The sequence below is a fragment of the Erpetoichthys calabaricus genome, chromosome 9, assembly GCF_900747795.2.
Source record: "Erpetoichthys calabaricus chromosome 9, fErpCal1.3, whole genome shotgun sequence".
NCBI lineage: Eukaryota > Metazoa > Chordata > Cladistia > Polypteriformes > Polypteridae > Erpetoichthys > Erpetoichthys calabaricus.
The window spans coordinates 39,002,022-39,017,087 of NC_041402.2; the positions used below are offsets into that span (position 1 = coordinate 39,002,022).

At 35.2% G+C, this 15,066-nt stretch overlaps 1 protein-coding gene across 2 annotated transcripts in view; it reads right to left on the reverse strand.

Moving 5' to 3' along the window:
- The window catches only part of LOC114657472 (E3 ubiquitin-protein ligase AMFR-like), an 80,769-nt gene that overhangs the window by 35,015 nt on the left and 30,688 nt on the right, over positions 1-15,066 (reverse strand). For both annotated transcript variants that reach the window (XM_028809327.2, XM_028809326.2), the window contains exons 4-9: positions 12,143-12,295; positions 8,979-9,019; positions 5,576-5,708; positions 4,144-4,277; positions 1,866-1,976; positions 864-1,054 (exon numbers count right to left, since the gene is read on the reverse strand). In XM_028809327.2, coding sequence (XP_028665160.1) covers positions 864-1,054; positions 1,866-1,976; positions 4,144-4,277; positions 5,576-5,708; positions 8,979-9,019; positions 12,143-12,295 — 763 coding nt within the window. The remainder of the gene's footprint in view (positions 1-863; positions 1,055-1,865; positions 1,977-4,143; positions 4,278-5,575; positions 5,709-8,978; positions 9,020-12,142; positions 12,296-15,066) is intronic.

Sequence of the window (15,066 nt, forward strand, 5' to 3'; positions counted from 1 at the left end):
ATTGATTCTTCATTAAATGACAGCCAAACAGAAATGAGACATGAAACGAGCCAATAGATGACCAGCTAAACTGGGGCTTCAAACTCCAATTTCACTCCAACCAGTTTCTTAATGAGAAGGCAAATATTGCTGTTAATTAAACCAGTTATTTAATTCAATGACTTGCTGTAGCTCTCATTCTGCCACAGCAGACATTTCCAAAACTTTTGATTTTCTGTTTTTCATAAGAAAACTGTCAAAATGTTTTGGTGACCTGAGAGATCAGCCTTACTGAAACCTTCACCTTTCTTTATTTTCAGAAATTGTGTGATGGGCAGAGGTGAGATGGTCATGTGGCTGCTTGTTTTGTGTCTCATTATTGTTTGGCTGCTAATTAAGGGCAAAGAAACAACTAAGGGGTCTGAGTCAAGTTATTTAAAACTAAGGCAAAAGAAGTTAATTAGCAGCAAAAAATGGTCACTAATTAGGAAGATGGTAAGAATGAAAACTTTTAGTCACTGTGGTCCTCAAGGACTGGAGTACGGCACCCTTGGATTAGACTGTACATATAGATCAGTGACTTAGAAGACCATTGACTGATTGCCCATTGAATTTTGGTTTGGTTTGTGTAGTTTGAAATCCCAACCAGATAACTCTCTCTGTATAATTGGCAATTTTACCACATACTATGTCACTGGGCACAGACAATTCCTTGTCAACACTTAGAAGATGGCTCATCTTTTCAAAAGTATGAAGGAAGAGGGCAGGCAAGCAATTAAACTAGCACTGTCAGATCCTCATGCTTTCCTGAAGTACTGGTCAATGCTCTTCACGGAAGGTCTGCACTCATATAGAAAACAAATAGTTTACAAATATAAACTCACCATCAAAATGAAAGAAATGATTGTGTTGGTTAAGTCGAGGCCTGGCATCAGTACCAGGAACAGTACCAATGTTTTCCTCCAAATTCTCTTGCTGCTGCTCATCTCTTGCTCTGCTGTTTTCATTTATATTGAGGGACATTCTGCAAGTTGGACAAGAAGTATCTTGCTCCAGCCAGGAGCGCAAGCAAGAGCTGTTAAATAGACCAGAAATATTTCATACACAGATTAGTTTTATGCAAACACAAGAACCAAAAGCAAAAAAGAACAATTGGTTTGACCGAGATAAAAAACATACAATACGTCTGTGTTAGAACAAATTAAACTAGCCACTGGTAACGGTAATTGACAAAAATCACACTCTTAACATCTTAGACTGGATTCTGTGGTCTCTTACAATTTCAAATCTAAATTAAAAATATTTTTCTACACATATTTATTATGCTACATGACTGTTCAATATAGATGGAAAATACATCCATCCATCATCCAACCCGCTATATCCTAACACAGGGTCACGGGGGTCTGCTGGAGTCAATCATAGCCAACACAGGGTGCAAGGCAGGAAACAATCCCTGGGCAGGGCGCCAGCCCACTGCAGGGCACACACATGCACACCAAGCACACACTACGGACAATTTAGAATCACCAATGCACCCAGCCTGCATGTCTTTGGACTGTGGGAGGAAACCGGAGTACCCGGAGGAAACCCACGCAGACATGGGGAGAACATGCAAACTCCACACAGAGAGGACCCGGGAAGTGAACCCAGGTCTCCTAATTGTGAGGCAGCAGCACTACCCACTGCGCCATCGTGCCGCCCTGGAACATACATTGAAATCAAAAATACCTTTTTAAAATGCAACATTTTCAAAACAATGTGTTTTTTTTTATTTTTGCAAAAGAAAGTAAATTGTACTTAATTATGCCAAACCTTCAGCGGGAGCCATATACTATGCTTTCACTTACTGAACTATAACATACTCTTAACAAAAATCTCCTTACTTGTGAAAAAGGTGTCCACATGGGAGCTTGCGGGCTGTCTGCATGGAATCCCAGCAGATAGCACAGTCATCATTGTTGACAGCCAACTCTTCAGGTGTTGCCACTGCAAACCTTTTTGAATAGACAAGAGGAAAATGATTGAATTCTTATTGATGGTTACAAATTGTGTACGAAGTGCTCTTTAAATAGTCACAATATATTTTTTCATTCAAAAATCAGCACAGACCCAGGAACAGACATTTACATTTTCTAAGTAAAAAGAATCAATTATTAAATATATAAAGAACAATCACTTATTTAAAAAAAAGAAATCTGGATGAGGCCAGCACACTACTTCATATTTAAAATATGCAACACCACTGAAGTTTATTTTCATAATTTAGACAACTTCAAAGGCAAAGCTATTACAACGTGATTAATATATATTTTGATAAATATTTGGGCTTTTTTTTTGGCCTAACTTTGAACAAATAATAAACCAATTCCCCTGTAACTATGTCAACAGTAAAGACATTGTAATAGCTTAATATAGGAATAAAATCTAATCAAGTCTTTTTTTTTTTCTTCAAATTTTTAAATGCACAAGTGAAAATTGTGAACTTCTGAGCTGTGTTTGGCTGTTGTTTTTATGGATTTTAAAAGCTTAAAGCAGAATAATTAGCATTCAGCAAAATCCTAATCAGATCTTAAGACTAATAATAAGTACAAGCGGTCCACACATGAACCATCTGTTGTCAAGTTACAGTGTCCACAAAGTTTTCATCATACACACAGCATGCATACAAACATACATATTTCCAAAAATGCACAAGACATATTCTTGGGATATCAAAATATTTTTCTTTTGGAAACTTTGTTTCTTGAAAATAGTATTTACTTCTTATTGGAAATATGGACAAAACAAAACAATTCGTTGAAACATTTCCCCGCTAAACATTACTTATTTGTAATATTAGCAAAACCCATTCATTACTGTAAAAAGCATTACAAAATTATTTGTTCAGATAAATCCTAAATGTATATTTTGCTCATTATATACATACAGTACATGCAAATTCTCATCTCTGCCTTGTTTCCAATGTTGGATAAAGAGCACAGCCACCCTTTTGCTAATCTTTTGTAAAAGTGAAGTGGTTCCAAAAAAGGTGTGGCTTTTAGCCTACCACCAGGAAACTATAGGAGCATTTCCCACAGAAGCTTGAAATCTTAAATGTGGACTGAACCCAAGACCTTAATTTCCATATGTCTGTTTTCATTTCCTTACATTCAAGAAGGTATTTTTGGGACGCGACATCTGCTACTTAAGACAGTTTCAACTTACCTTACAAGGTCATATATGGACATACTGCACAGATCACATGTAAAAAGACAAGTGCAACTTCATAAAATTTTCTTCTTAAGTCTCCCTATTTATGTTATATATTGATTTCGATAATATTACTCAATTTATTCAAGACAAACTATTTGAAATAAATATAAAAGTTGTCCAATTAGGTACCAACTCTACACTCTGAAAATGTAGCATCTTGTGCACCAAAATTACTAACCGCAAGTAAAGGAATTGATTCACCCGGTGGACTTCATGTGCTCTTACTAATCAGTCTATGCAGTTTATAACATTTCAGCCCTTATTTTAATTTTATTTGCTATCTAGACATTTGGCCAAATACTAAAAACTGGACATTATTTTCAATCTTAGCATACGAGAAAACCAATTTCTAAAGCATGCAACATTCATACTTATCCCACTTACTTATATATTAATTCAGTACCTAAAACCTGCAATACTGTGTACACATTTTTCATTTCAAAATTAGATAATGTAAACTGTTTGTTTCACGCAATTAAGATCTATTTCAGTACATAACGTACTCCTATACCAGGTATTTTTTTTTTTTTTTTTTTGCACCTTGCATCTTGGTCAATTTAAGCAAATATTTTTGCTTTGTTTTTTTCAAAGGGTACATTCACTTGACTCATATTTCATATTTGGAATGCAAATGCTCGTAGTCCCAATAAATTACAAAAAAAGTAATCAAAGAACTATTAAAATTTATTCATTAGGTAAATGAGGTTCAGTCAAAAGGAATAATGGTGGTCCAAACCAATGATCTGACATAATTGGCATTATAGGGTTAAATAAAAGTAGTTTTGCTCATTCATGTACCCTCTAGATGTACAAATATGACCCAACTGTCAATTTCACCATTTTAAGAATCTTTAACAATTATAACTTTAAACTTTCTATAACAAAGAAGATGTAAAATATTCAACCCACCTTGCCTCCATATTTCCAAGCACTCTAAGGTAATTCTTGTGGCGGCGAATTCGGCGCTGAACCTCGTGGAAAAGATACCGAAGCTGCATGAAAATCACCAGACTTGCCATGGAAAGCCAGATATTCCCAAAAAGCTAAATATGCAGGGACAAAAAACACAATATTACTCATAAAATTGATATAAAGCAGGGGAAAAATGTATAAATCAGTACATAATTATATTCAAGTTTAATATTTGCACAAAACCAAATTACTTGATAGCAATCAATTATATCCTTCATTATCTGCAAATGGGAGGATTCCCCCACACAAGCATAGGGGAGATGATTAATTGTATATTTAAATAGAACGTGGCAGTATTGAAGTCTAATTGTTTTCATATCTTGAAGCAGAATGGATGCCTTTAGCACAAAGTATGCTTCATTTGTGCAATACTATGCTAAAATGCAAAAGCAGCATATCTTCAAATAATTACCATGTATAAAAGTATTCTGCTTCTAGGGTAAGACTGCAGCAACCTACACTAGCAAGGAAAAACTGAGGTGATCAGCAGTCAAAGTAAAATCACATACAGGGTGTGCATAATTGACAGAAGACAAGTGTCAATCAATGTGATTGATAGCAAGCCATTTGAACTTTGAGGTTACCACTGATTTGCTACAAAATCCACACAGAAATTAAGGATTAAATCTAAATTTTTTTATTTTTTTTTTATTTTTTTTTTTAAAGAGCTACATCTTGAAAGGGCTTTGACATGACACTTCCAACTGGGACACTTGCATTTGTCATGTAGTTTTCTCTATCCTGCGACTTGCCGTTCTAGCAAGCAGTATTTTTGTCTTATCATACATTTCCTAAACTACTGGTGGTTAATCTGTGTCTTAGAAGCCACAGAAAACTATTAGCTCTCTTCCTGCAAGGTATATAAATATGAAAATAATTTAACAACTACTTATATACAGTCATTACACAAAAACTACACTACTATGGACAAATGCTATTTAATCATTTCAGCAAAACTGATAAAGATGATCTAATTTTTAAAAATGCTATAAAAAAATAACACTCATTTTGCACCTTTTTATACTACTGTACTGCGCAACAAATGCATAAAATTAAAATCAGGTGCACCTGTACAGGTAAGAACAAGAGCCCTGGTCTTAGATAAACATCAAGCTTTATATAGACATCAGAAATGGTGGTGTGGCTTACTCAGCTTTTCATAAAGTACACTTTTTCACATCTGTGTAATACATAGAAAAGCATTTAAGCAAACTGTTCCCATCCATGGGGTCCAGCAAAACAAAATTAAAGTTATCATCTTCTTAATATGAGACATTCTTTAGGTCATAAAAATAACCAATTTCCTCCTTAAAATCTAACTGGCTAGTTGTAGATAACAGGAGGTCAAAAGTAAAATAAGAGTACTTACCAACATATGAATATGATGCATAAGATCAAGAGACAACAATGTGAGCTCCATGATAAAATCTGTGTAGTAAACATAGGTTCCTTTGCTTTCCCAAGTGCCCTCATGATTAAGGTCCCACAAATGGATAGTATAACTGAAAAAATACAATGAATGGTATAAAATTATAAAACAAAAAATAATTTAATTCAATAAGCCATAATTCTCACTGCTTATAAAAAAATGTCTGTCTTTAACATTGGATGGGCTGGATCACATTCTGAGGACCACCAACAGGTATTAAGTCAATGACGAACCATGGAAGGAACACCAGTCTATTGTAGGCCTCAGGGAGATTAACCATGCCACCATTTTGAAAGGAAAAGAGGAAGGTGCTTTTCAAGAGGAAATGGGCATGGTGGTCCCATTCTCCTACTTATAAAAGTAGAATGTTAGAATGAAAATTCAAAGCAGAGCTTTCTGATATGCACATGGTTGTTCTGGAAATTTGTACAGTTGCTTATTTTACCACATTGCCACTATAGGTCCTTATACAATTACATTTAAAACACACCTATGACAGAGACTGGCATTAGGTTTTTGCAAATGTCAGCTTTACTACTAGGTTGCATTTTTCTTCCCGCCACTTTTTAATTAAAACTCCCAGTTCATGAAACCCTTTTGGATACATGTACCTTAGGATTATTCTTTCAGGTGCATGTAGTCATTATTCATTGCACCTGCCTGAAATGAAGTTTGAGACCTGCAGACACTACTGCAGAGTTGCTTTTAAAGGAAATGTCTTCTTGCCCAAAAACAAAAAAAAACTGATGTGCTTCTACGTATAGCTGTGATTTTTAGTAGTAAAATATTGGAGGCCAATATTTTCTTAGGATTTTTTTCTTATAAGATGCAAGAACCATATGTTGCTGAAACAAATGTATATGGTCTTTCCTCAAATGTACACAGTTAGGGTACAAATACAAGAAGAAAAAATTCTCTTTAGAACAAAATCTACAGGAATTATTTTGCTTAAAATAAACAAATACTTGACTGAAAGAACACAATGATCACAAAATTTTCAAACCTTGCCTAAAGACTTTCAAACTTAATGTTTCACAACTTCACACAAGTAACGTCATCATATAATTCCCTGTGTTAAGTCAATTAGGGTATCTACTTTATTTCCATAACAGATAATGTCAACTTAATAGCCAAGAGACAGATTATTTTTAGCCTTTATTTAATGTAACAGATTTTCAGTGGGTCAAAAGTTTACACACACCAAGCAGCATTCCCGTTTAAACAGCCTGGAAGATTACACAAATTGATATGAATTTTAGAAAACTCTGATGGGCAAATTGTCTTAATTTACTTTTTTGGGAGTGCACTTGTGGCTGTCTTTAAGGACCTACCTTTAGAGCCAGTGCCTTTGATACAATGGGAGAATCCGAGCTCAGCCAAGATCTTGGTTGGGGAATTTGGACCTCCACAAGACAGCTTCTTATCTAGGGACCATACAGACACTGAGGCATTCAGGAAGGAGTCATAAATTAACTCCCAAGGATGAGCAAACATTGCTGCAAAATGTTCAGCTGATTCCCCAAAAAAGCAACAACAAAAGAAACCAGTGAAGGAGTTGTAGGTATCAAGTACCAAACAAACTACATTCACCATTAAAAGATTCTTTTCATTGCCATGGCCTAAACAGCTGTTGCTAAAGGAAGATGCCCCTACTACAACACAGACACATTGTGAATTTGGAATGAATCAATATTGAATCATCATAATAACATTTCCAAATACTAATATATGTGCAGAGTTGAAGCCATCTGTGCAACAACAAAACTAATGTGTCGCAAGCTAAAATGACCCACGATTACATCTCTACCCTATCCCTAAACCATCCGTTTCACTGCTCAGTACAGATGCTTTCTGTAGTGGTAGAGCAGCTACTGTAAATTATTCGCAGTCCACAAACCCAGGCAATGTTATCATTGTTCATCAAGGTTTTAACATGAGAAAGTGTTGATGTGAACTTTTAAGACATCCCATAGCCTTACTTCCAACAGGACAATAATGCTATGCATATTTCTAAGGTTCTGACATAATGGCTTAAAGACAACAAGGTGAACGTACCTAAGTAGCCAACACAAAGCCTGACCTGAATCCCACAGAATTAACTAAAAGAGTGTCCGAGCAAGAAGAACCACAAACCTAATTGGGTTACAACAGTTCTGTCAAGAGGAATGAATGGGTAAAACTTCATGACACTTATTGACAGAAGCTTGTGAGAAGCTACTCTGATCATTTGATTCAAGTTAAGCAATTACAAGGCAATGCCACAAAACACTTTAAAAAGTATTACTTAAACTTCTAAATAGTAAAATGAAGTCTGAAATAAATCTCTCCCTTGGCTATTACAGTGGCACCACTTATGAAGCAGATATCCTAATTTTATTAATAAATAATATGCAAGAAGGTTTTGGACATCAACTGTTTATTCATTAATATAGATCAATGTTCTATATGTTTATTTTTGCAGGGCAAAATTTCCTGGGGTAATTTCATTCAAAAATATTGGTCTTTTAGCATTCTTTTAACTGTTTCACTCAGACTGAGAAATTAATGTTTCGGGCACTCTGTTCACAGAGACTCATATAAAGGAAGACATCACGGAAAAGTGGTCAAATAATATTCAGGGATTACACATCTTGGAAGTTCAATGTAAATCTATTGAGAACTCAAAGTTGAAATTGTGAACTTGCCACAATAGTTTCCCCATGTGTGATTATATAAACTATGGTACAAGTAGAAACTTGAAAATTTAAACATTACATATTTAGAGTTGGCCTAAAATCTTGCATCATTTATAGTAACTATTACATTATGAAGAGAATATTGCTTGCATGATAAGACAGAAATGCATGATTTAGCTCATCTGAATTAATATAAAAGGATATCTTTCTAAAGCACTTTGAAACAACTTAGTAAGTATGTAACTCTATATACTATAGATTGACAATTGTGCCAGAACCTCTCTTCACTGGCGCTCATTTTCTCAAGCGTGTTCCTTTAAAGCCTGCTTCTCAGACTGCCATTATTTTTGAGGAGCCCTTCTCACTTCTTCCCATCCTTGAAGGGGACTCTTGCAGTTTTGCACTTTTACTCCTCCTGGTAAGTCTCACCCTCGCACTTCCTCTTTCGTCACATCACCAAAGCCAAACTGACCAATCACAGAAAAACCACACTGATCAAGCAGACTGTCTTGAGGGACTGGACACACAGACCTCAGTGTTTTATTATATAGCAGATGTGAGAAAGAATCAGCAAAACACAACAACTGATAAATACACCACGCAATCAGATTAAAAATTGATTTCTTGCTTCATAACAAAGATGTTCAAACATTATATACAGTACTTACCGCAAGATGACGTGACCTGTACGAACTGTGACCAACAAGCACTAAAAACAAAAAAAAAAAAAATAAAGTGAGGTTAATACCAAATAGTAAAATGATGAATAGAATATATTCCATCATTATTTGCACAGTTGCTTTATTTCAAAATAACTACTGAATAAGTTTCTTCATTAAACTGTGTTAAGAAATCCTGCCTTAAAAGTAGTCATAAAAAAGAAATGTCATGAATAGCTATATAAAATAAACATCACTTTTTATTTATTTATTTATTTTTACAGAATCTCTCTCTGGTTAAACTCTCATGAATTTACTAAACCCACTTTTTCAACTACAAATTCACATAAGCATGTGAATTTTATAATGGTTAGGTTGGGCAACAGTCAGAAAGTAGACTTAGCTGTATATGAAACACCAGTTTACTACAATGCACCTTCGTGCAATTAAGCTAACTTTTTAATGTATGAGGAAACCAGTGTGCCCACTGAATACCTAATTAGACCCAAGATAACTGCAAAGATGCTTACTGAATTCTTCTTTAGTTGCTGCTTGCTGTTTTAACAATGTGTGAGCTAAAATGAGAATATGTCACTTACTTTGTAAAAAAACAATAAAAAAAAAAAAAACACACCTTTGTCTGTGTTGTGTTACATCATCATTGTGAGCCTCTCCCAATGTTCACTGTGTTAACTGCAAGAGGAGGAATTGTACTGGCAGAGTTTGAGCACTCCGGTGTTTTCCGTTTCAACATTTCAGCTTTTTAATAATAAAACTTAACAGGCAGTTCACACAAAGTGGCACATTGTGAGTTACAACGCACAAGCATCGGAAGTTAACCGAATTCAAAGCCAGAGTTCACTAGTATGGCATGTGTGTAAACACCAGTTACAATGGGATAACTTAAATGCACATGCCATTGCATTTACCTTATTTCCTCCATCATACTGCTTGATCACCTTAATTTTTGTATCAAAATCAATTACCTTTTTTCCTGTAATTGTAAGACAAAAGTAACTGAACAAAGTGGAAACTGCTGCAGGTAATAAACGAAGACCGAGATGAATGAGTCACGACATACAAAGCTGGTGTGGCCAAAACGGTTGTTCCTCTATAAAATGCAATTTAGGTGAAATTGACATATGTACAGCGCCTCATAGGTGTAAGGCAAAAATAAATAAATAAATAATCTATCCGAATGAATTATGAATCCATTTGAACAGATTATTTTTATCTCAGTAAGAAGCAGAGGGGACTGGGCGGTCTCGTGGCCTGGAACCCCTACAGATTTTATTTTTTTCTCCAGCCTTCTGGAGTTTTTTTTTGTTTTTTCTGTCCACCCTGGCCATCGGACCTTACTCCTTTCTATGTTAACTAATGTCTTATTTTAATTTCTTATTTTGTCTTTTATTTTTCTTCTCTTCATTATGTAAAGCACTTTGAGCTACTTTTTGTATGAAAATGTGCTATATAAATAAATGTTGTTGTTGTTGATATGCCTATCGGGCACGTTTTATTATGAAAGGCTTTTTGGTTGGTGGTCTTCGATTCCAAAGCACATTTTTTTCTTTCATTATTTAAACACTCACACAGATCCCCACCTTCTTGCCCTGCTCCACCCCACCCCTGAGGCTACAGAAGTTGGAGCAGGAGATGACAAGGGAGGGATGCTGTAGACAGATTGGTGTTTCTGTTACACAAATTGAAGTTTCCTCAGTAGAATTTTGCAATTGTTTTATTTTTTTATATCTTTGTGCAATTTTGGACAGAACTTGGAAATTAGTAATTTGTTTAAAAATATTACAGGTTTGGGCTTTTTTTGTATCTTTGTGTGATATATGACGGAACTTGTTTACAAATGCTACAGTGTTTTTTCTGTACAGTATTTCACTGAACTTTGGATTTTTACACTATAGTACAATATGTTAGATTTTTGTTCTTGCTTGTATGCTGCACAATTCACCTTAGAGCAGAGCAGTTTGTTTATCCAGACTGTAATGTTCATGCCCTGTAGGTCAATTACGATTAGTATTTTATTCCCTTTGGATTCATATCTTGGTTTACATTAAGGGTAAGCATCTGCGTAAAATGCTCTCATTAGATAGATAGATAGATAGATAGATACAACAGATTTGTCAATCTTTTGTGTAAATTCTCTAAGCCACTTTGAAATGGTTTACTTTTGTGTGTACTGTTTGATCTCAGTAATACTTTGACAAGTGATTTTAATGTTTTTGGGTTATTTTACTTCAGTTTTAAGTAAATAAATTAGACCCGTTTTCCTTAACTGTTGTTTCCATTAATCTCATTAGTAAGCTACAAATAATATCCTATTAAGACCAAGCTAGACGTTTACAAACACATTTTTAAAGGATGCAAAATATCATCCAATTATCGTTATTTCAAAGTCCCAAAAAATATTGAGATAAATGTTTGGCAATATCACCCACCTAAGCTGCTGCTAACATAATCATAGTAAGTAAAACACAGTGGATGTCTACAAGATGACAAGAAGATTACGTTTTCACTGCTTTAAATAAAAAAAAAAAAAAAAAAAAAACAGCAAGTCAACTAAGTGGGAGACAGCTTTGAGGGAAAATGCTGGAAAGTTTCAGGCTACCTGTCCATACTTCACACCTCACTAGCTGAACTGTGTGAACACATGGGTGGTATGAGAAATCATAGCACTACTCTTTTTGAGGCACCTGTAGCTTAAGTTTCCAAATTGTTTTTAAATGTTTTGAGGCAATCTGAACTGAAACACCTTGTATGGTATACTGGACAACAGTTAACAGTTTTAATCTCTATTCTTGACACTTGCTAATGTAATTCCAGTTGATACCATCAACAACCAGTTTATACTGTCAAACTGCTGTCATATTTTAAAAGGCAAACTATCAGACAACTAATCTTGATCTTGTCTAAAATACCATTGGACCTTGACAGAATATAATTGACACATATGTACATTTACTTTTGAAGGTAACACAGTTTACCTTTTTATTCCCCCATTATATTTTAGTAGACCACATCACATTTTGATGCTGCCTATGTCAGCACTGACATACAGCTTATGGTGTAGACTGCAGATCTTTAATAAAACAAGTTTTTTTTTTTTTTTTTTTTTTTTTTTTAAATACTAGGTGAAAGAGAAAGAAAGGTTGTGTTCTTACCTCTGCAGCCATGAAAGCTACAGTGTGCATTCCATGGAAGTATCCAACCACTCCACAAACAACTGCCAATCCACAACACGACAAAAGCATAGACACAAGCAGGGATAGCACTCGAATATGACTGCTCACTGGTGTTGTAGGAGAAAAGGACAGCTGTATAAAAGAATAAAAACATAAAAATATTCCACCATTTTTTCTTCATCTTCTATGAAAAGATTCAAATAATAGAAATATAGATTTCTATTTCCCAGTATAAATGAAATATATATATATACTGTATACATTTTTGCATACTTGTCAGAAAATTTATAAACAAACCATGGCTAAATCAAAAAGGATACAGCTATTCCAAAATGCTGGTATTATCATAATATGACAAACATTTTTTAAAACCAAATATATGCATTAAGCATTGTAAAATGCAATGTTCAACACAAAGAGATGATTTCAAGATAAATATTGTCTTTGTACAAAATAACCATGTATCCTTGGCAATAAGGTCCACTGCACATAACTGATGACTGTTAGGCTGCTGGAAAGGTGTTTGTGGCGCTCCCGATATCTTTGCAAAAGAATGGCGGTCCAAGTCTTTAGAGTCCTTGTGTTTCTTGTTTTGTTATATGGTTGCAAGTCATGGACGCTATCCAGTGATGGAGACTGGACTCCTTCTCTACTGTGTCTCTTCAGAGAATCCTTGGGTACCACTGATTTGACTTTGTGTCGAATGAGCGGTTGCTCTCATCTGAGTCTCGAATAAGGCGCATTACCTACATTGTAAGGGAGTATCCGTTAAAGTACTATGGCGATATGGCGCAATTCCCCAAAGGTGATCTGGCTTTCAAGATCCTCATTATTGAGGAACTGATTGCGACTGGACCAGGCCAAGGGAACACCCATGTAACATCTGGCTGTGGCAAATAAATGGTCATTGGACTGGACTGGACCAGGTGTCTGCCTGGGATGTTGCCACCCACTATCCCGAGGTGTTTCATCGTCTGGTGGGTGTGGCAATGCGCTGTACCAATGCACGCTCCCCAACCTGACCTGACCCGACATAAGCAGACACTGAAAGTCATGAAATACTTTCATACCAACTACGCAAATCAGATTTTAAATAAAACATATGAGGAGGAACTTTTTAAATGTCTTCTATTTAAAACAACTGCTGATATACTCATCATTTTCAGAACATATCTAAATCACTGGAGCTGTAACCTATGCCAGCAAAATATAGTGCAAGGTTGGAATCAGTAGGATTAACTCAATGCAGAACTTTGGCCCATTGCAGGCTAACCCCTCAGTACACCGGTTAACCTAATATGCATAGGAAACAGGAGGAAATGGTCATACCTGAAGAAAACCAACATTGGAAGAATGTCGACCAGACAGGAATTCAAATTAAGACTCCTAAAACTATAAGGAGGCTTACTGCCAACATTGCCACTGCCACTGACGAGGGAAAAAAATAACTTTCATGATACTAACTTCTTCATTAATTATAGCAGTGGTCAGTATATAAAAAATTATTTCATATAAAAAATTGAATCTTCATTAAGCACGAAAGTGTTTAAAAGCACGTTTCCATCAACATGAAATCCAGTTTTATGTTAAAAGCATACAAACACTAATGTATCTTCATTGTGCATTCATGTGTTAGAAAGAAAAAAAAAAAAAACTAAGCTTTTCTTAAACAGTGTAATGCAGTAAAGTGCCAAATTTCATTTGCACGATCTGTTAACAACTGCCTTGAGAATATACTCCTATTACATATGACAACTTTATAACACCAGAAGTATGTTTTCTGAAAATTGTTTACTTATATTGTCCTTTCAGCAAAATGACTAATATGGTAGGTATTTAAAGTAAATGTGTTTAAACGACTTAACATTTCTGTCTAAATTTACTAACTTTCATGAAACAACAGATAAGGAATATACTGAAGTACAAAAAATACATTTTACCAAAATAAACCTATCTATTCTACAGAATATGGCAGCCATTTTTGAATGTAGTTCTTTTTCTCAATCACCACAGCAATCTTAGAATATTTTTTTTTCTTTTGTATTCTTTAATTCCTAGCTTGCATTTTCTTAGGAAAAAGGCACAACAATGTATAAGTGATACAATTATAAATTTCACTTTAATATATAGGGCGGCACCATGGTAGCACTGCTGCCTCGCAGTAAGGAGACCTGGGTTCGCTTCCTGGGTCCTCTCTGTGGGGAGTTTACATGTTCTCCCCGTGTCTGTGTGGGTTTCCTCCGGGTGCTCCGGTTTCCTCCCACAGTCCAAAGACATGCAGGTTGGGTGCATTGGCGATCCTAAATTGTCCCTAGTGTGTGCTTGGTGTGTGGGTGTTTGTGCCCTGCGGTGGGTTGGCGCCCTGCCCGGGATTTTTTCCTGCCTTGCACCCTGTGTTGGCTGGGATTGGCTCCAGCAGACCCCTGTGACCGTGTGTTAGGATATAGCAGGTTGGACAATGACTGACTTTAATATATTATTATGTAATATATATAATAATAATAATAAATAATTATATACATATATATCTATATATCTATATCTATATCTATATCTATATATATATATATATATATATATATACACACACAGAAAAATACATTTTAATTAATAATGTATATTGTTATTGATAATAAGATCTAATTAGATGCATTACTAAAACAAACAATGATAAAAATGTCTGAATGTACAACTAACCTTGTTTTATTTTTGCATTTAAAATATCAGCCAGCATGGTGGAAAAGGGGTTGTAGAAATCTAATTCAAATTCTAAGCATGCCTCATCTCTCTATTTATAAAAAAAAAAAATCTTCTGGGAAGCAAAAGCAAGGCTACGAAATGTGATCTTCTCGAAAGACATTTAAAAGACCGTAAACATGAGACTTGGTGCCAAGAGATTGTCC